The following is a 22,249-nucleotide window of genomic DNA, read 5'->3' on the forward strand; positions in this document are numbered from 1 at the left end:
TCTACATATGTTTGCAACTTACAATGAATCGCTACACCTACACTACCAGTCAAAATTCTGGACACACCTTCTCATTTTTCTTTATTTTTACTACTTTCTACATTGTATATGCACACTGAAGACATCAAATATATGGAATTATGTAGCAAAACAAAAATGCTAAAAACTCTAAATATGTTTTATATTTTAGATTCCTCAAAGTTGCCACCACTTGCTTTGTTGACCACCTTCTCTCAATGAGCTTCATGATGTAGTCACCTGAAATGGTTTTCACTTCACAGGTGTGCCTTGACAGGGTTCATTTGTGGAATTTCTTGCCTTCTTAATGGGGTTGGGACCATCAGTTGTATTGTGCAGAAGTCAGGTTGGTACACAGCTGACAGCCCTTATTTGACAACTGGTTCACACCGTGAAGCATGGAGGAGGAGGTGTGATGGTGTGGGGGTACTTTGCTGATGACACTTTTGGGGATTTATTCAAAACTGAAGGAACACTGGACCAGCATGGCTGCCACAGCATCCTGAAGCGACATGTCATCCCATCCCATCCTATTTGCTTTTAGTTGGACCATCATTTATTTTTCAACAGGACAATGACCCCAAACAAACCTCAAGGCTGTAAGGGCTATTTGACCAACAAGGAGAGTGATGGAGTGCTGCACCAGATGGCATGGCCTCCACAGTCACCTGACTTAAACCCAGGCGAGATGGTTTGGGATGAGATGGACCGCAGAATGAAGCCAAAAGGGCCAACAAGTGCTCAGCATCTCTGGGAACATTTCAAGTGACTACCTCATGAAGCTCATCGAGAGAATGCCAAGAGTGTGCAAAGCAGTAATCAAAGCAAAGGGTGGCTGTTTTGAAGAATCATGACGAAACATATAAAAATGTTTTGAGCTATTTCACACTTTTTTGTTTATTACATAATTGCTTGTGTGTTCATTAACAGTTTCGATGGCTTCAGTGAGAATCTACAATGTAAACAGTCGTGAGAATAAAGAAAAAACATTGAGAATGTGTCCAAACCTTTGACTGGTAGTGTATTTTTTATGTTCCTATAGGGGTGTCTATAGCTATATATATATTTATTTATTTATTTATTTAATGATTGAGTCTAAATCATATTGTATTAAGATACACACAGCATTGCTGACTTTGAATGCAATCTTCAAAAATTGTGATATATTTTATTTAATTTTGGGACTAATTCCACATTTCCATTTAGAAAAACAAAACAATGAATAAACCCTTTTTACTTGTTTTTAATTTTCAATGTAACCTTAAAAGCACAAGCAAGTAAAATGTTATTAACTCAGTTACTTTATGTTTTGTTGGATGCTTTTTTTTTTTTGTCTTTTTCAAAAAAACAACAGCTTGAATGCCCAGTGGTTTTATTTCAATTAAAAAGAAGCACTTTATAAATTAGCAATTTTAATATGCGTATCCTTGCTCAGTGTCCAACATTTCAGGATTATAAACAGGAATCTGTCACAAAATTCTTTCTGCATGCGGAATGAGTATTTTATTTGTAACCAGTTTATAAAAATAAAATACAAAATAATTTGAAAACAAAAAGAAACAAAACACTGTACAAGGCATTGATATGATACAAATAATAGAATTAACATAAATAATTACAGGTATATACAATGCAAAACTCCCGCTTGTTACATTCTTTCCTTGAGACTGTACAGTTACATTTCAAAACAACGACATACATTACAACACAAAAATATCAACCATTGAAAAAATCCCAACAACTCAAGTGAAAATGACAGATGGGCAAATTAGCAAAAGTCACAATAAATAATTTCTGTCAAGTATTTATAAGCAATTCAATATCATGACATGAGAAGTGTACAAGTGCACACCAAAGCTTTTATTAGTTTCCATCTCACCTTTCAAAATAAAACAAAACAGCTGGCTTTATTCTGTTGGTCTGTGGCTTTGTGTAACCACAAAAAACCCCCAACAAGCTACTATAAATATGACACTTTCTAATAGCGAGCCACTGTTAAAAGTGACAAAGAAAAATCTCATCTGGAAGGTAACACTAATCCTACGACTACACACCACTTGTGAGATAATAATATTAAAACCCATGATAAGAAATCTGATTATCTTTTAAAATCAGCAGCACACTGTTTAGTGTCTGTCCTTCCCTTTCATTGAAGCCCGTTAGGATATATGTCATATTTGTACGATAATGATATTATTTAAATAGTACTTTCAATATTTTACAGGTATATATTAAAAGTCTGCACAACAGCGTTCTGAACTTCGAAGCCTTGAAAGAGGGGGAATTCAAAGACTGCTCGCTGGCGATGTATAAATTGCACAGCCATTTGAAAGCATACAGCTATCACACTGCAAACACACCTTGAATACGGCACCCTGAAATTCTCCAATTTCAACCAGTCGATCAGTAAATGGTCCACACATTCTCACAGTGGAGCGCTCCGGCTCTGACACAGAAGTCTTTCAGCACTGATTTCAGTGGCGAGGGTTTGCATGGTAGCACATGCCATTTATAGACCGTGAGATAATAGAGAGAGAGAGAGAAAGGCTTGGCTTGGCCTAATACTGGAATGATCTCCAACACAGACAAGGCTCAGTCATCCCTCGCTATGCACAGAGGGGCAGAGAAGAGACATTAAGGCGGCTGACTGACTGAACGATGTCTGCCTTCAGGATGAGTCATCATAGCTGCTCTGTGAGGCTAGCGTAGGTACCTGCGAAATCTACATGAGTCAGACGAAACAGCATTGTTTAATATCGACAGAAATAAGACGCTCTCATCTCAACTCAAACTGCAAAGTATATCAAAATATTTGGCGATGTGGTTTGTGACTGTGACTACCATCAGGCTTCAGCTCGTGAGTACAATGCAAGACTGTAAAATGCAGGAAAGTCTGTTCTCCTTTTATTTTTGCATGTCACTACAATTATATGCAATGATAGAATCATCCCAGGTCGGTGCAGAAAACTAACATCAGGTAAGAAAGCAAGTTTTTAATATGAGCCAGAGAAGATTTAGAGATTCACCTAACAGGAAATGGCCAATGTGGTAAATGCTATATAATGATGAGTGTTATGCGGCTTTTTACTCAGTAGTCGATTTGGGGGGTTTTCTCTGTTGAGCATGCAAAGAGAAGCACTGGAAGGAAGCTGAAGTTATTTTACAGTATCTTACAAGCAGAGGAGTGGGAATAGGTTGTGGAGGAGAGCTTCAGTGAGGAATCCTGACTAAAAACTGAACACAAACAACACTCTGGCTTCTTTACCTTGTGCACAGAACGTATACTGTATGTCGTTATATAAAAGACATTCTCCGGTGCGGGAGAAACGGGAACGGAAAAAAAAACATTCTCGCACGTGGAGGCATGGAGCATCGTTTTGGTGTGAGAAATATGTACATATGGCCTCCGTTTTCAATAACATTTGACAAAATTCTTTTTTTTGAGGTCTGAAATTCACATTTGTTCAGAGTTTTATCTCAAACACTGGCCTGGTATGTAGACAGGACAGCTAATATTTCCTGTTACAAATAATAGCTACTTTGTCCTTAAGTAAACTGCTGCTCAAATTATGTTTGATTAACAAACATTTGTGTTGCTACCTTTTCTACATAAATGAATGAAAAGGGTTGTCTTATAACCGCTGGCACAAGTCTGTTTTTTGGCTCTTGGTTTTTTTGTTGTTTTTATCTTCCTCCGCTAATTACAAACACACCAAAGTGAATCTTCAAGCTGCCCGAAGTGCCAAGGCACGCGCTACGACGAACATCAGTGCACCTTGAGTCGTTTAAACTTACTACTGCTACTAAAACATCACAAGTCTAACCTCTAATTCCTTCATTCCAGTGTGACATTTCAGATTCCCTCTCAGCAACACAGTAGGCACAAAAAGGTGTGAGTCCTCACATGCTTTACATGACTGATTGTATAAAGGGTCGCTTTGAGCGATCCCCTCATTTTAAAAACGAATGCACGTGACACAAAAACCACACTTTAACGATCGCACGCGAGAGGATAGGAGTCGTAAGCATTGCTAAGCATCAAAATAAATATCTCAATAAATACACAAATTCTGCCTATTATGCATTCACATTTATCAGAAAGAAAACGTTATACCCTGCCTGATCTGAGTTAGGCCCTCCGGCCAATAATTAAAGTCGCAAATCCCATCAGTATGATTCAAATGCATTAGTGCTGGGGATAAATAAGTTCTAATATATTGCGGTGCAGGACAAATCAAAGTTCAATAATCCGGAGACTTTTATATATGTGCCCACTGGTCCAACTAACTTCTGATTTATGTGTTACAGCGCTGCATGAACGGTTTAAACTACAGCATTGATTGTAAAAATGAAAAGAAGACCAATTCAAGTTCAGTCTGCTAGTCATGCATCGTCATTCAGCTTGTGAACAAGTATTTAATGTCCTCAGAGTTTTGGGAAAGGCAGCATTTTTGGGGGTTGGACTAAAATTTCTGGATATCCCGGCTTGTGCCACAAAGATTAATAAAAGTCTTTTTTTAAATATGTTTTCCAGGAGTCCGGCAGCCTTAGTGCAAAACTACAATCACTGGGGTGGTATTTAAAAGCTGGACACATACTGAATGACAAAGCCTATGCAAAAAACAGAAGGAGCGAAGAGAACACTGACAAACTGTGAGAGGAGTAAAGTTCAGACTATTTTACTGATTATACAGGAAGACTCACTGGCTGATGTCTGTCCTATTACAACTTCTCTGCTATAGCAACTCAACCTGGTGGGGTCTATCTACTCAGTTTGCTGGAGCACTTGCTCTCTTTGCTGCAGCCTTTTCCTCTAGACAGGTGGAACGGGCTGGTGCGCGCCTGCCGACTACAGCATGTATCCTGGTGGTGGTGGTAGAAGCGGCGGGGAGGCGGCGAGCCGGAGAAGCTAGGGGGTGAGCGGCTGCGGCCAAAGCAGCCCCCTCCTCCGCCGCCACGGTGCTCGTGGCGAGAGGGCGAGGAGCTGACCGAGCGCTGCAGGGAGGAGGAACTGCGGGGGGAGGCGCTCGAGCTGCGGTGGTGGTGCGGAGAGCTCGTCAGGCTGCAGATGCCCATCCTGGAGCCCCCGTGCTGGGCAGAGGAGCGGTGGTGAAGGGGGGAGCCACGGGAGCCATGCATTAGCTGAGCAATACACGTCAGCAGTTCTGAGTCACTGGTGCTGCCAGCTCGGATGCGGTAACGTCTAAGCCTGAGTGAACCATGAAAAACAGCGAGTGATATTTTACAGCAAAGCTCAAATGGAGATAAATCAAGTTTCTTGGCATAAATTATTAAATTAAATAAATAAAAGAGAAAATATCTTTATAGTATCTTAATGAAAGTAAAAGATGCAAGGCAACAACTTACCTGCCCTCCACTGTGGGGCGACACGGTGGTTTTCCAGGAGGTGGACGTGGCATGAATTGAGCAGCCAGTTGCTCAGCAGAAGAAGCTGCCTGAACGGGACGAGGGATCCTGCTCTTGCGGGACAGCGGGCTAGAGGAGGAGGAGAGAGACGGAGCGTCGTCTCCCTGGCGGTCAGAACGGGAGCCCATAAGAGAGTCCTCATCCTGAGAGCGGTCAGAGGTGGAGGACAGTGGATCTCTAGTGAGGGAGGCTACCATTGGGCCACGCCTATCAGAGAGGGATGGCGAGGCAGTGGGTGAGGGGACCTGGCCTTGGTGGCTGGCTTTCTTCTGTAAGAGCTTTTCCTTGGCGGATCCTGGTGGAGGGAGCTCCAGGAGGGCCGAGGGCTCCAGCACAGGGATTCGACTTTGCCTGCGGCTAGGGTCTTTACGGGGGGCAGCCAGCGGGGTGGAGGAGGCTGGGCTAGTGATCTGTTCTGGGGTCAGGTTGACTTCTCTAGGGTCTTCCCCCTTCAACTGAGGCTCTGTGACACAGGGAGTGGGGATAGAGTCATTCTCATTGTCTTTAAGCTTGAGGAAAGTTCCAATACTTAAATCCCTTTGGTTGTTAACAGGAGGGGAAAGACGGCCATTGGCAAACAAGGGGCTGCGAGGAGAGCGATGGGAAGATGCCGAGCATGGAGGAGGCGAGCACGGTGAACGAGGGCAGCGCGGGGAAGACATGCGGCTTGGCACAGGGCTTTGAGCTTTGGTGCGGCTGTCTCCATTAACCAGCATCTCAGCCAGGGGGTCTACTGGTGACCCTGGATGGGAGGCCACATGGTCCTGCGGGGAGCTGATGTCCACTGTACGCTCCTGAACCTGCTGAGCTTCTGCTTCAGCTTCGCCATGCCTCTCCAGCAGGAGACACTGTGGAGCACTGTCTGAACCTGACTGGGAGGAAAGCCCAGAAGGACGCTGAGCCGTTAACTGGAGTGGGGAGGGAAGAGGTGGAGACATGGGAGGGAAGAGAAAAAGACACAGGTATTATTTAAGAAAAAGAAAAGACTAAAAAAATGGCAGTAATATTCTAAATTGTCAAAGGTCTGTTGCTGATAGACTACAACATGGCGAGTTATGCTGTAGATCTGCAGCAAGAGCCTGTTGCAGATGTGTGAACACTGAACAATTTTACAAAATGTGGTAATAAATGGTGATTAGTTTGGCAACAGCATGCAATACCATAGCTACCATTATCAGACCGAAACACACAAGTGCTATGGCAGTGTCAGTCAAGCTGTGAGTACTAAACCAGCAAGTAGGACAGGAAACGTTCACGCAACTTCGCAGGGGGCTTCAGCGAAGAGAGGGTGAGGAACAAATACAGGGAGAGAGAGAGAAAGAGAAAGATAGAGAGGACAAAGACGATCTGAAACAAAAGAGACCATGCAACCTGTAGTCATGACTCGACATTCCAAACACACATGCCACAATCAGACAAACACACAAACCCTATCCAGATCACAAGAACACATGTCCAGACACAAGGACACATCTGACCCATGCTCTGTCTGGCCTGCACAATGCCCCTTATGGTTTCTGGAGAGAGCTGCCTGACAGCAACACAATAAGCAAGCCAAATGAAGAAAAGAAGCCAAAACCAGCAACTTAAATGAAAACAAAAAAAGAACAAAAATGTTGACAGCGGGTGTAATGCTACTGATGTAGAGGGAGCTGAATGGAGGTCTCTTTTTACAGGACTGTGATGGGCTCATCACCTGCTGAAGCTGGGCACGGGTGATGCGAATGACTGAGGGAAACTTGGTGTTGGCAGCACCCGCAGGGATGGCTGGCAATTTCCTGCGACTGGGTGAGCAGGTGCTGGGGGTGGGGTTTGGTGGCAGAGGTAGGGAGGCGTGGTAGGAGGAGGAAGAGGAGGGGCGTTCTTGCGGCTGCTGGTCGGCGGACTGGCTGCGCCTCAGGGCCGGCAGCTGACGTTGGTGCAGTGGGTCCGACAAGGTGGTCAGGAGGGTGTGAGGACTGGGAGAGCGCAGAGGGATGGGGCTGGATGTCCGGACCGCAATCTCCTCGGGCAGAGATGGAGGAGAGGTAGGGAGCTAAGAGATGGGAGGGAAAGAAGTGGGAGGTGGAGAGAGGAGGGGTTGTGAGATTTGTGAGGGACTGAGGAAGTATAGTGGAAGTACTGTGAGGTGGGACAAGCAGGCTGCGCTAGCGGGGAGCAGGATGCAGAGCTTTAAGTGATGAAGGGATCAATTAAAGAAGTTCTAAAATTTTTGCATACACTGATGAAGAAAGATGGAGACCAGTCAGGGAGTTTTTGTTATGGCAGTTTATGTTTGCAATCTGGATATAGAAGTTCGGACTGCAGAGGAAGTCAGGGGATAGACAGCAGGTCTGTTCTCTTACATGTTAAAATCAGTCAAAGTTAAGCTCAGAGACAGAGCAGCAATATGGAAATGGAAGATATAGACTACTGGGATGTTATGAATAGGTAAGTAGCAAGAAAGTAGTTTAAGGTAAGCAAATCAAAACATATTTTGGAAATAAAAAGTTTGATTTGAGAAGCAAAAAAGGAAAAAAGCAACCACTTAACCCAAATGCCTGCAAATAAATAATTAGATTGATTACAAATTAAAGTAAATCAAAGCCATAAGACCTCTTTCTCCCATGCTGTGATCTGATAAAAAGCTCTGAGTTGTGTCACAACTATCTTTTTCTAACAAATACACACAAGTGAAGAAGCGAGCAGACATAAAGCAGTAACATTTAGCTTCAAACCACAGCAAGATGCAGCTGGTGACACTCTGTTGAATGATATTAGCATTTACGTTCTATACCTAGAACTCTGACTCTGTGCAGCTTTTTAACCTTGTAAAATGCTGACTATAGTCAGGATTATGTATGCCATGTTATGATATGGTATTCAAATGAAAGTGCTTACCTGTGTGAGGACTCCTTCAGCCAGAGCTTCAGCCGGGCTGGTTGGAGTGATTGGGGGCAAGGGCCCTGCAGGGCCCACACTAAGCTCCAACTTGTCCATTTTTACACTTCCTTTGGAAGAGGCCGTGCTTTCTTGTTTGGCTTTCCCCGATCTAGGGCTCTGGCTGCCCTTTTCCCATCCAGGATCCTGTCCATCTGGTTGTAGCACCTCTGGCTCCTCATCCTCCTCCGAAGGGCTGGTGGTAGCCTTGACTCCTGGGGACCCGCTGGGTCGCTCCACCATTACCCACTCCCTTGAGTCAAAGTCCTGCCTCCCAGAGCTCAAATTGAGGGCCACAAATCCCCCACTGCTGGCTGCCCCCTCTCCCTGCTCTAACGATCCAGGGGAAGCTGGCTTAGGAGAACCACCACCGGATAGGAACTCTTCATCATAGTGCCAAACCCTATCAGGACGCGCCCCGGCAATTACAGTTTGAGCCTGAGTTACTGGGATGATAGCAGCTCTGTCAGATTCCTTCTCCTGTTGTTGAGTGCCTAGCTGCTGCTTTGCTGAACTGAACATATACAAGACAAATGCAAACAATCAACCTTCTGGTCTACCTAAAGGTGAATTTAGATAAGAAAGTAAGTATTACCGTGCAGTACAAGTATTGGTTGCTTAGTAGACTTACCAGGCATCCACGAAGCGCTCTGGGCTGGGCTTGGACTCCAGGCCAAACCTCCTCTCCAGCTCGAAGCTGTGGATGTTGCGGAGCTTCCTGAGCAGAGGGCCATCACGGTCTGAAGCCACCACCTCAGAGTGCAGTTTGACAGGGGAACCCAGGCTTGGACCAGCATAGGGGCTCTGGTGCCCTTGGTTGCCCTGGTTGTTGCAGTGTTCCTCCTCCGCTGCCGTCTGTGGGAGACAGTGTTTTTTTGTTTTGTTTTTTAAAAAGTAACTTAAATGCCAAAGAAGCAGGTGAAGTTCATTTCTTATATTTTCTTTGAATTCCCTGTGGCTTTTACCTTCCAGACAGCTGTCCTGATGCGGTTACGGTTGCGATCCAGCTCCTCCCAGACGTCAGTCTCCTGGTTCCGGTGCGGGTGGAGGGGAGAGCCCGGCAGACGCTCTGGAGCAGGGTTGTTCTCCACGTCGCTGAGCTGCTCATCCTGCAGAACCTCATCTGTATTTTCTCTCAGCAGATCGCCAGGGATCAGGGACGCATTTGCCATACTGTAACAAGAAAAGGTGCACACACTTTCAATGTCTCTGAAGATATAATATATATATATATATATATTTATTTATTTATTTATTTATTTTTTTTAAATGGACCCAAGAGAAATTTCAGCCATACATGAAGTTACTGAAAATAGACACCATAAAACATGCTTCTATACTTATACATGTATATATTTCAGACATACCCCATGTGTGCTGGAGTGAGGCGAGTGTGATGTTGAGGTGTCGTGGTACTGGCACTAATCGTCAGCGTGCCATCAGTAGTGGTCCGCTCCCAGTCATAGGGGTCATTTTCCACGACATTGTAGGTTTTCATACTATTGTCAAACACTGACATCAACAGCTGCAACAACACAAAAATATATAATCATCAATTCATCATGATAGAAGCAGAAAATATACATGCACTCCAAAACCTGAGCGATTTGCTCAGGTTATGATACAGGAAAACCTTCCCTCTTTATTGAATGTAAATCATACCTGGTAGTCAGGTTTGGTAAAGTAGTCAAGGCTGGAGATGTGATCCAAGAACACACCAAACTCTGCCGGTAGATGTTTGAGCATCAGACGATGATCATAAGTCTCTTTCAGCTTTCCCACATGTTCCTAAAATACACAAACACACATCAATTATATGTCATCATTTGGAGCCACCAGGACAGAGCTCATTTTTTTCAGTGCCCTCACTTTATCCTTGATCTTCCTCCACGGCAACTGACCGACCAAGAACTCCACCAACATGTAGAAGAGAGACCACAGGTCATCGTGACGTCCCATCTCCTGCAGAATGAAAACAACTCTGAGTTAACAGGATTGGATAATGTTTGACTGTCAAAAAAGAAAAGAAGAGGAAGACGCATGCAGGACAGCATCACAGATGAAACAAAACCTCTATCACATACTTGGCAGATACTGACCTTATTCTTGTGCGCATTGACAGATGCATATCGCACTGTTCCCCTAAACCCTGCGACTGGACGGGGCTGACAAATAAAGACAGGCATAGTCATTAAATGGTGATGCTGATGATATCTAACTTGTTTATGGTTAGTTTCAAACAAGATTTTTAGACATAAACTTTTAATTTGCTTCCTGTTACAAACAGAGATTTGGAGAACAAGATAAGAATTGGTTTGAATTTCAATACTCTACACGAAACTACAAAAGTATCTGTCTTTATAGCTGCAAAACATGCATTATATTCAAAAGTTACTTGTTAACTTTGTCTCCATTGTGGATTTACAACAGACCAAAACAATAAGCTACACAAAAACTCAGTAAACAGAGCAGAACCTTTATCAGTGGAAAGGTCCCTGTTCTTAAATGTGCAAGTTAAAATAGAGCTAAAATAGGACTTTCATATAGTTCCACTCCTCAGTTTAAAAGCTAGATGTCACTAAATCCTACATACTGCTCCTTCAGATTCAGTATATAAGCCATAACAGAGAATGCACTTACAGGTCGGACCTCCTGGCAAGAGTTGGTGAACTGGCGAGCTAAACCAAAGTCCAGCATGTAGCAGGTACGACAGGTGCTGGGGAAGCGACCCATGGCAAAATTGGACTGTAGCAGAAACAGGAAGTTGAAAAAGAGTGAAATCTATGTGCAATAAAATGTCATTTCTATTTACAGTATATCCATATATGAATAAGAAATGTCTTCCAGTAAGGGAATATAATTTAAGACAGCACCTCAGATGATAAACAATATTTACATTTTGTTAGTTTTAGGAATCTAGCCAACACTGACGCTGAGCCGACTTACTGCAAGCAAAAAGCAAACTACTGAATCAGCAGCAATGTTAGCAGCCAGTTACAAAAAAATGATGTCAGTGGCAGAGTCCAATGCTGACAATAGAAATAAAAATATGACTATATTTATATTACTTATCTGCCTTGAATATACTGTAGGGACATATGTGCAATCAAAGAATGTCCTGCACCCAACTCCCTGCTACACACCGGTTTGATGTCACGATGCAGGAAGCCAACAGAGTGGATGCTCTCTATAGCTTCCAGGATCTGGCGCCCCAGACGGAGGGTGGTGCTGATGCTGAATGTTCCTCGAGGCATACTTCTCCTCAAATCGGCCAGGTTTCGACCCTAAAGGGCCACGCAAGCGAGTTATTAGTATAGAGGCAGTTGTCTGATAAATCTCCCCATTGCACCTGGCTTTTAATGAACAACAAGTCAATCAATCAAATCATCCATCCATCCATCCATCCATCCATCCATCCATCCATCCATCGTGCTCTAAACAAAGTGAACAGTGTTTGAAACATGATGAAACAAAAGAACAAAGTATTTAAAGATACATACAAATCAAAGGCTTTACTGTTTGAAATGTTTGGCCTGGGCGATAGACAGATGTGTTCAGCGGGCAGGAAACAAGCCAAAAGTGAGGTACAACATGAACTGAGCTGCACACAACAGTTTAAACACATGGTGTGGTCGGGAGCCAGTGCGGTGCAGTAAAATTTGACATTCCTGTGGGAATGGTTGCACAAATTACAACCAGATCACACGTTCATAACACCCCAAGGCCAACTACTATCCAATTCAAGTAGGATGCATTTATAATTTCTGATCATGTCTTGGGTAACACAGCCTCATGTGGTCGATGGAAAACGAATCTTATACCTGCAATTCACAGCATGTGATGCAGTCTATCAATAGCTTGCAGCTTGAGTTTGCTTCTGCCTGATATTCTGCAAAATGCTACATGCATTTAAAGTGGAAATAGTTACTGTTCTTTTGGCCATATTTGTTGGTTTTTTTGGTTTTTTTGTATATACTGTAGGTTAGCTGCTGAATTATTTACATGCAGCAGTATTTTTTAGAAATTTCTAAAATGTTTATTTGCTTTGGTTTCATGTAACCATCTTCTATATAACAGTAACTTTGAGTAAGAGCTCACCATGATTTCTCCAAGTCAACAGCCCAAAGTCCAATCAAGGCCAGGGTAAATAATCAAAATGGTCAAACATTGCACATATTGACTGAATGGTGGCTATGACCACAAGACACAGTTACAGCATGACTGGAAATACGCTAAACAGAAGCAAGCTAGTGATCAAAGCAGAATAGGTGCTATGAGGATGTTTATTAGCTCAATTATAAGTTTTTTTTCTTATTAATTTAGTTTTCCCTTTGTTTGTGTTGTTATTCTTGCTCTTTGCATGGTTGTGCTTTATTTTTTTTAAATTTCCCAAATAATCACTGAGTAAAATGTCTAAAAGTCCACTCAAATAAATTCTAGAGCTTTAACTTAGCTTGACTCTGTGATTTTAAAATGCTTTGGACAGCCAGTAATCCAATTCCCACATTTTTTACATTTCCAAATATATGAAACACAGAAAGGCAAAAAATCTTTATTGCACAAACTGAAATTAGCAAATGTTTGACACTTGCTTGGTGAGTGATTTAGTTGACTCTTAAAGAAGCTTCATTTAGAGTCTTTTTAGAGACGAGTCTTTTCCCTTGGGACTAACCTGAAGCTCCATCACCACGTAGTTAAAACGGTCATTACGGCCGCATCCCACAAAGCGACACACGTGGTCTTTACCTAAGAGAAAAAGGACAAGAGAGTTTCAGGATCCTTCCTCTCACCTTACACGTGCTGTATTATTTGAGGGCTGGTTGTATGAATCATAATGATGTGTGTGCCCATACTTAGTCGCCCTACCGTATCCAATGTCCGTGCCCTCTCATCAGCAGCTTCACTGTATTATTTCCCTGCTGATTTATGGGATATAGCACATGACACCAGGTCTAGACATGTGTGCATGGATGCCTTGAGCATTTGTGTGTGTGTTTATGCATGGGAAGGACATTGCTGCACCGGCAGGTTGGCTGCAGCCACACCCCAAAGCCCTTCAGCTAGCAGCGTCTACATGCATAGTTAGTGACAAGACCTTCGTGCTAAAAATGCTACTATTTAGATCATTTGTTATTACAAAATTGTTATTTAAGGGTAAAAATACATCAAAGTTGAAAGTGGGTTATATTTGACTCCATTATGCTTTATATATCTGCTGGTTGATATTTACTCTCTACAGCTGGGCGGGTCAGCAATGGTTGGGGGGCTGGAATTGAGCCCATCTCAAATTATATGCTGGTTCCCTCAGGAAGCAACAGGACCACGATGCTCCAGGCCAAAGCCATTAGACAGCAAACATGATCCCAGCCCATTGATTTTCTTCTTGGGAGGGGGGAGGTAAAAAAGCATTGTGGGTAAAAGGGAGAAGGAAGGACCTTTTTTCTTTTATAAAAGAAAGAGAAATGGAAGTAACACAGTCCCCCTAAAGGATCTAACTTTATGTTAACCCTGGGAGTGTCCAAGCACAGACAACCGTACACTTGCTGTGTTGTTTCTGTTAAAAAGCAGGACCACCACAGATGTTTTTTCCACAGCATGGACTGAGGCAAATTGTGCTGAACCCTGGGCCAAACTGTTTTCAGATCTATATCTATTCTCAGAGGGAGAGTTTATTCTACCCTGCTCTGATGCTAACAAGTGATACCAGCATTTTCTCCTAGGAGGAGATTTTTGGAAGGAAGGATAGACATTGTGAATGCTTTTTCTTCTCTTAAACATTTGCTGGATGATAACAATAAATACTCTGCACGTGTGAGACGATGGGCCAGTACCAATAAGTGACATCAGTGAATCCATTTGCACTCACCCTGGAGCTTCTTGAGCACCGCGACCTCCATCTTCAGCACCTGTTTGGGCTGCTGGGCCGACTCCACCTTCAGTGCCACGCTGACCCGCGTCATCAGGTCCGTCGCCTCGTAGATCTCCCCAAACCCACCACCCCCGATCTTCTTCACCTGGAGTAAAGATGATGGCACATATGATATATAAAAATACTACTTCTACAGAGTAAAAGTAAGAGGTGAAGATCATTTCAGGCTTCACAGAGTTTATGACAATTAGGTGTTTTGTCAACTAGAAGAATACTACAATGGCACATGAGCCCACAAACTGTATGCAAAAGACAGATGTAGCCTTTGGGTCTGTAAAGGGCCTTAAACCTGTGCTTTTTCTGATGGTGAGCAGGGGGTTATTCCACTTTAAAACCAACCTCCTTGCGATTTAATAGTATTTATTATCCTTTCTGTGGCGTGATATAACTGCGATTTGGTTTGATCCTTAGTTGGAGATTTTTTGTTCTTATTTGAATGTATAGAATTGAATTAATTGAATTGAATAGTTTTTTCTTTAAAAAAAAACGATTCTGATTAAAACTGCTGGCAAATGGGAAATTTCTTTCCTGGTTAACCAGCAGGAATTTATATGACTCAGTTTATAGTTCACCTATACTTGTGCATAGCATCGTCCTTATTTCATTCTTTTAGCTGCTTCTCAACTACCAGTAGTATTCAAGCTCATCTTGTATCTCAACTACTACAGCTTTAATTTCCCCTAAGCTCTGATGTGCCCTTCACTGTCCTCCATGCTCGCACAGAGTTTTCTGTCGCACTTGGAGCTAAAGTTGTGGGATTAGCTGCAGCATTCTTATGTAACTCCTTAGATGACAGGAAGTGGAGCCAGTTAGGAACAACAGCCTCACATGGAGCCCAAGCTGGCACAGCAGTGAGAGACATGGGCCTTTGGGGAGCACTGCTGCTGCTGCCTATAGCACAATGCACTGCCACAAATAGCTATACAGGCTATTTTTGGATCACCCGTACTGCAGCAGCAGAACCTGGACAGAGAGACATGACCCCAAACTGTCGAAAACACAGGTGAGACACTTAAAAAGAAAGCGGTGGTGCTCATAGGCAGGGGAAGCATTGTTTGAGGAACAAAGAAATCCTGTTTGTGGAACAGAGGGTGACCTCGGGACAGGCAGTGATGGGGCTGCACAAACACGCTGCCTATTGTAGCTGGAAAACACGGCGCTTACCACTTTCCATCGTTCCTTAACCAGGGAGAGCACGCTCAAGATGTCAGTTTGCTCTGCTCCCCCACTCATCCCGTCAGCAAATCTAGGGACGCTGCCCTCACTGCTTCCCCCACGACCAGCAGCCTCACACTGGGCAGAGCATTTGGGATCTGATGAAGAACCCTACGGAAGTCCAAGAGAGAAACAAAGCAGTCAGAAGCGGAAGGAGGAAATCAGCTGTAATCTGTTTACATTTGACCAAGCTGCACTTTAGCATCTCAGGCTAACATCCAGCGGGTTTTACGGCATTAAAAACACTACAGAAAGCATGCATGCCGCTCAGTTGAGAGACCGACCGTTGCCTCAATAGCTGAAGCTTTCTGATACGTGACCATTGCAGCAGCTGCCACACCTGCTGCCAGCAGCTGTCCTTCTAGACAAGCTCACCCAACAAACTCACAGGCAAAACTATTACATTACAAAGAGGTTTCATCATCTTAGTATCATTTTCCCTCTTCTGTGTATGAAAGCCAAGCAGCAGATCTTATGAGTGTATTATCAGATGTAATGAGTCTGTTTAATTTCCTTAATTTAAATCGACTCAGTAGTGAACTGATTAAAAACAAACCACACAAAAATTCACATTTTTATAAATAACTGAATTTACACAAAGCACCAACTATTCTTAGAAATTACATATTCATTCATTTCATTGTGTAAGACAGTTTTAAGTTTATTTTTAATTCCACACACAAATGAAATATGGATATCTGCAGTCGTTATTTCTATTCTGTTCATTTATATCACGAGAAATTGAATGATTAAAAAAAACAAAATCAAGTGACAAACCAAAAATGTGTAGGTTGAAGCTACAGCTTACATAATACCTACGCCTGATACAAAAGAAAGAAAAATTGGCATCAACTGGGAAATTGAATGAAGATAAAAGAAAGAAAAGATGGACGATTCATGTCAAATCCAGCTGTAGATAAACTCTTTTCACATTTATCACAATACTGAATCATTCTGTAATAATTCTAACTTACAGTTCATATTAAATAAAGTTAGTTGTGTCAGTATTACTACATATACACGGTAATCATTTGTTAATAAAACATTTTTGGACTAGATGTCTAAAAAGCACCATGCTGGAGGATAAACACCTTCCAGAGGAGCCAAATTGAAGGCTTCTAATGCATTAATAGAAAAATTATTAATAAACTTAATAATAATTTATAGAATCTCTATAAAATACAACCTGTTAAAAAGTGTTACCAATCATTTAATTAGGCTGACATGATGTGGCCAAACTCCTTTAACACACATCAACTTTAAAATGGAATTTCCTTTTGAAAAACCGAGTCCATGTTCCTGCATTATACAACATCCGTGTCGCAGATAAACATTCCTCCGGAGAGCACTCGCTAGATACTTCCTTTAGTCCGCCTTCAAACACTCGCTTACAGCAAGCCCGACTTTGATTCATCATTCTGTACACGGCGCCCGAGCATCTACGGTTACGCAACGAGCCTTCAAAACACTATTTGATTACAGGGCATGATCCCGGCATCAAGGAGGGAATCAATCCCATCATGCAGCATGCTAGTGAGGCTGGGAAGAGGGAGAAGTGTGGTTAGAGTAGATAACAGTGAAGTGATGAGCATGAAATGTGACCCAAGGTTAAGGCTCAGGAGTAAGGTGGTCTTTGTTGAAGCTACACAGATCCAACGACACAACTGGACCAAACAAATCCCTTTTAATGACTCGCAATTACTGTAATGGACTTACATTACACTAACACTACAGTCTATTTTAAAATGTTTACCTTCATGGGACAAAAGGGGCTTGATTATGACCCCAGCTGCATATTTATATATGCTTCCTACTATGAATGTGTCTACATCTCCTACAGCTTTTCAGTTTTTTTGTTTTACATGAATTGGTGTAGCGAGGATAATAATAAGCTAATTTATGCTTTATTTATAGGCGGTTAAACATATCAAACATGTAACAAATGGCATGCATAGAGCTCAACAAAATACACGACAAACCAAATATCTTCATAATGGAAAAACTTAACTGAAATCAAGACACGTGCGATAATTCGAAATCAACAATCACTTACTAAATGTCGTAAAAACAGCGCAGTGTAAAAAATATCAGATGACATTAAAGTGGTTGTGCGTTTTGGCCAGTGCAGCACAATGAAGCGGCTTTGAGTGATCAGACTTGTGACAATGCAAGGTTGGAAATTTGTGTGCGGTCATTTATAACACTGCATATATTCAGTATATATGCTCTGATTTAGTTTAAAATGCCACTAATCTCTACATTGTACTGTTTTGCGATGAACTAGGATGTAGCACAGTTTTACTGCTGAAGAAGCCTTGAGGCTAACCCTAACCCTAATCCTTACCTTTTATTGTGTAAAAATGACTGAAAACCATATTTAATGATACTAAAACATTTTAGATTGTCGAACTATACTAGAGTATGCTCTACAGGAGTGCCACTCATTCTGTTGTCAGCAGGCTTGGATTAACAGAGATCACGGTCACCATTTCACATGCTAGAATTTTCCAATTACTATACCAAACACAGCAGAGTGAGTGCTGACATTCATTCACCATTAGTTCTTTTAAGCATTGGGTCATTCACTCTTCTTCTTTCAGCTGCTCCCTTGGGGGCTCGCCACAGTGAATCTTCTGCCTCCATCTCACCCATGATCCCTAACATCCTCTTCCGTCACACCTACCCTCTGCGTGTCCTCTGTCACTACATCCATGAAGCTGCTCTGTGATGTTTCTCTTTTACACCTCCCTTGCACCTGCATCAACATCCTTTGCCCAGAATATCTGCTATCCCTCCTCTGCACATGTCAGCCTTGCCTCTCTAACTTTATCTACAAACTGTTCAACCTGAGCTCTCCCTCTCATGTACTCATTTCTAATCTTGTTCATTTTGGTCACTCCCATTTAAAATCTTAGCATTTTCAGTTCTGACAGCTCCAGCTTGGCTTCCTGTCTTTTTGGTAGTGTCACCAACTCCAAACCATACGTCATAGCAGGTCTCACTACCATCTTGTAAACCTTTCCTTTTCACATCCTACTGTCACAAATTGCCTCTGACTCTCCAACCCACTCCACGCTGCCTTGCACTCTCTTCTTCATTCTCCATTGCTTTGAAAGATTGACCCCAGGTATTTAAAATCAACCACCTTCATTACCTCCGCTCCCCCCAGCTTCACTGTTACACCTGTCTCTCTCTAACTCCTCTTCTCTCCTGAGCATACCTCCTGAATCTTTTATCTTGCTTTGGTTCAAGAGAATCAAAAGTAAATCAAAAGAGGAAATATTTTTAATTCACACCGGCTAAACTTCTATAAAAGTATTTTTCTTGGTAAATTAGCGATGAACACAGGAAGTCTTTGAGCCAACTGTAAATTCTCAACGTTGAGCTAATTGCTGCTTATGCAAAATCACAGAGCATGCCATCAAACGTGCTGCACAAAAATGCTCATATCCTCAAGGGATGGGCAACTTTCTCTGTGATTGAATAACTAGTGCTCTGAGTGAGAACTTCAAGGTCATCCCATGTTCCTGTGCTTTCCTTCAGGATGTTTTTTCCTCAGGGTCACACCTGGCTATCACATATAAGAGGCTGTAGCAGATAATTTGCTTACAATTAGTCAGAAGTTGGAGGTTGTTATTTCATGCAAATAGGGTGTGGGGAAAGAAAGTTTTAAATAGTGGCTTCATCTGAGGCCATCTTTGACCCACAAACACACCAGCATTCATTCAAACATAAGCTTGTACACATATTGCACAAATCAACACACCTGCACAAGCCAGCCCGGCTGCCTCACGCTGTGACTAATCTAACGCCTTACAGAGGGGGCACGGTTCCGCTCCTCCTCCTCCTCCTCCTCCATACCAGACACCGCCAATGACGAGAGAGAAAACAACAAGCCCACCAGAAGCAGCCTTTGGACCCCAAAATTAAAAGCCGCGTATGACAGCCAGCTCCTGCCTCATAATGCATCCCGCTTCCTGACCCCAGCATCTCCATGGCGACGATGGTGCAGTGCCATTTTCATTTGCTGACTGCAGCTGGTCATCGCCTCTGCCCTTTAGGTCTGCTGGAAGCTGCAAGTTTACAGCTACAAAAAGCATCATGAAATGTCAATGAGTGATTCTGCCGCAGAGTAGCTCTCCTTGAGAGTGAATATGAATGTGATTTGATGGTGAATATTCACAAAAACAACAACAACAAATCAGACCTGACCCTGAAAGCTTGCTATGCATACATGCGTATAAGCCTGGATCCAACGAGAATATCTTCTGCCTAATCCAAGAGTGGCCTGGTTCAGTGGTAGGACGGAGAGACTGCTGCTGGATGAAAATTAATCTCTGGACTGACTTCTCTCCAGAACGATGGGTTCTATCAAGAGGAGACTGGGAAGCTGGGAAGGATGGGACCAGAAAGTGTGTTTATATAGGGAATCAAAGATGCATTCACGTAAAGAGCTACACTTGCCTCCAGTGCATCTTTTTGATCATTGTTAGTGCATACCACAGTGACCAAGCAAATACAGAGAGGCCTTCTGTATCGTATTCAACGGGATGTGTCGATAACAAGCTACAGCCGAGTCCCAGCAAAGGTGTCACGCCGCCCTGCAAAATTAAACCCCTTCTCTTGCCTGCATTGACTGACCCCGGCTTTGCTGTGGAGAGCTGTTGCATAGCGATTTGGTTGCCACAGCAGATTTACTCAGGCGCGTCCACGCACATTGGCCACCCGCAGGCCACGCAAGCCCATCCTGCCTGACTTTAAGCGCTGACAACATGCAGGTTAACAAACCGAACGCATTTACGCAGCTGCCGCCGACAAACATGGGGGTGTTAAGAGTGGTGGAAAAAAAGAGGAGGCACTGAATCATCTGGATCCTTACCTCGGGTCTGAGCTGCCAGCCCTTGTTCCAAAGAAGAGCCGGGTGTGGTTACGAAAAATCCTTTTGGTTTGGGGGCGGCGGGGACGACAACGAGCGGAATCCCATAGCGAGCGAAGCGTCCATAGGCGGAGGTGGTGGTGGAGTTGTCGGTGACTGGAAATAAAATAAAAGAGCGAATGGAGGAGCGAAGGAAATATGTCTGAGTGTGATCGTCCGTTTTCTCCTTCTGCCTGTCACCTCAGCATCTTTATCTGTCGCTGCGGATCCGTGACGTGACAACTCTGATGATCAGCAGCCTTCCTGCGCGCGCGGCCCCGATTCGGCCCCTCGCAACAGCACGGCCACGCGCGCGAGGGGGCCCTCTTTAAAGCTCGTCTCCGCGGTTTAGCGTTGCGCGCACGCGCAGTACGCAGTCACCGCGTCTGCGTTTGTTTTCCCAGCCCAAAGCGTATGCGGAGTGTCATCGTATATGGACGTACAAAGGAGATATGAGAAAATGATGTTAGAGGATAATATGAAGGATACAATCGGTTTGGTTTGGAACGCGGCCACAAAAGACGGTTTTTTATCAATAACACTAGGGGGCGGCATTAAGCAAAAGACGCCATTGCTATACAAACAACAAGACTCAGTGATGAAAAGTGTATTTTACAATACAAAACATACGATACACGGTTTTTATTTAAGTGGAACAGAAAAAAGTGCGACAGCAAAGATATTGTCAAAAAATGTTGCATTTACATGTAGTGATTACGTGATTTTCTTGTAGTTCAATCTAAAGAAAGGAAAGATGATATAGTAAAACAATTGTAATGGAGTTGGGGTAAATAAGTTACCTCAAAACTCTGCTTTCGGTCATGTGAAATAGAAAGTTTAAACAGGACTGCATAGAGTTCTGTGAAAAGCCAAGTGCACACAAAATACTTCTAATTAAAGAGGGCAAGTAATAGCAAGGTGTTGCTAATCAAATGATCATCAGCAAGTGTGAGCATCTCTATAAAAGCAGAGGTTGTGGCATTTTGCTGGTCCGCAGGACTCAGATGTGTGTTATTACAATGCTACACAGTGTGGTATAGGGGAAATTGCAAAAAATCCATCTTCTCTAGTCTCTTCTCTCTAAGTAGCACAGCTTGGGAATGCAAAATTGCATTTAAACAAACCACACGAATTCTGGAACAATGTCCTTTAGAAAGATGAGGCCAAAGTGGACATGTGCGGCCATAAATCACAAAACCAAACACAGCATATCAACACATCATACTAACTATGAAGCACAGCCGTGAAAGCATTATGATATGGGTTTGGTTTTCAGCCACAGGACCTGGGCACCAAGACCCTAAGGCCACCTACAAATCTAAAACTGAACAGCTGGAAAAGAATCAAGGTGTTGCAATTTTCCAGTCAAAGGGCATTCTTCAACTTGATTTAAATGCTTTAGTGGATCTTAAAAGAGCTAAAGATAAACAAGGGCCTATAAACCTCAATGAACAGAGACAACATTTTAAAGAAAAAGTGGGCCAAAACTCATCTGCATCAATGGGAGAGACTGATGAAGTTATACAGAAGTCATGGCACAGACATAACACATATAAATAATGAAAATTTAATGTCAGCAAAGTACTGCAGTAGAGTTAGATTTACATCACAGTTTCTAAATCCTTACTTTTACACATATATATTGCATATGAAAATAATAACATACTAAAAATGAAAATACTAAAAATACAACCCTAAGAAAATGTGGTTTGTAAAAAGACTATCCCATTTTATCTGCATAAAAATAAAATATCCAGTGAAAAGATATGCAAGATTACTGTAATATAGCTCCATCTGCAGAAAAAACTGCAAGATTGCAATACAGT

General features: G+C 42.8%; 1 protein-coding gene across 3 annotated transcripts; it reads right to left on the reverse strand.

The window, feature by feature from the left end:
• Nucleotides 1-1,373: 1,373 nt before the first annotated feature.
• On the reverse strand, nucleotides 1,374-20,705 carry ttbk2a (tau tubulin kinase 2a). Of its 3 annotated transcripts, XM_085391459.1 has the most exons (18): nucleotides 20,388-20,705; nucleotides 19,721-19,898; nucleotides 19,275-19,595; nucleotides 15,458-15,619; nucleotides 14,231-14,378; nucleotides 13,037-13,110; nucleotides 11,508-11,648; nucleotides 11,005-11,109; nucleotides 10,464-10,529; nucleotides 10,234-10,326; nucleotides 10,027-10,152; nucleotides 9,732-9,889; nucleotides 9,330-9,537; nucleotides 8,996-9,219; nucleotides 8,326-8,878; nucleotides 7,142-7,480; nucleotides 5,386-6,353; nucleotides 1,374-5,227 (listed from the first exon to the last, which is right to left on the reverse strand). In XM_085391459.1, the coding sequence occupies exons 4-18, from the start codon at nucleotides 15,524-15,526 to the stop codon at nucleotides 4,780-4,782; spliced, it is 3,720 nt and encodes a 1,239-aa protein (XP_085247585.1). In that variant the 5' UTR covers nucleotides 15,527-15,619; nucleotides 19,275-19,595; nucleotides 19,721-19,898; nucleotides 20,388-20,705; the 3' UTR covers nucleotides 1,374-4,779. The 3 variants fall into 3 exon arrangements, with proteins under 3 accessions (XP_085247585.1, XP_085247584.1, XP_085247586.1); XM_085391458.1 differs by lacking the exons at nucleotides 19,275-19,595; nucleotides 19,721-19,898; XM_085391460.1 differs by lacking the exons at nucleotides 7,142-7,480; nucleotides 19,275-19,595; nucleotides 19,721-19,898.
• Between the last annotated feature and the right edge of the window lie 1,544 nt (nucleotides 20,706-22,249).

This window comes from Rhamphochromis longiceps, linkage group LG19 (genome assembly GCF_057381845.1).
Source record: "Rhamphochromis longiceps isolate RC_006_pf linkage group LG19, R_longiceps_female_GT1.1, whole genome shotgun sequence".
Lineage (NCBI taxonomy): Eukaryota > Metazoa > Chordata > Actinopteri > Cichliformes > Cichlidae > Rhamphochromis > Rhamphochromis longiceps.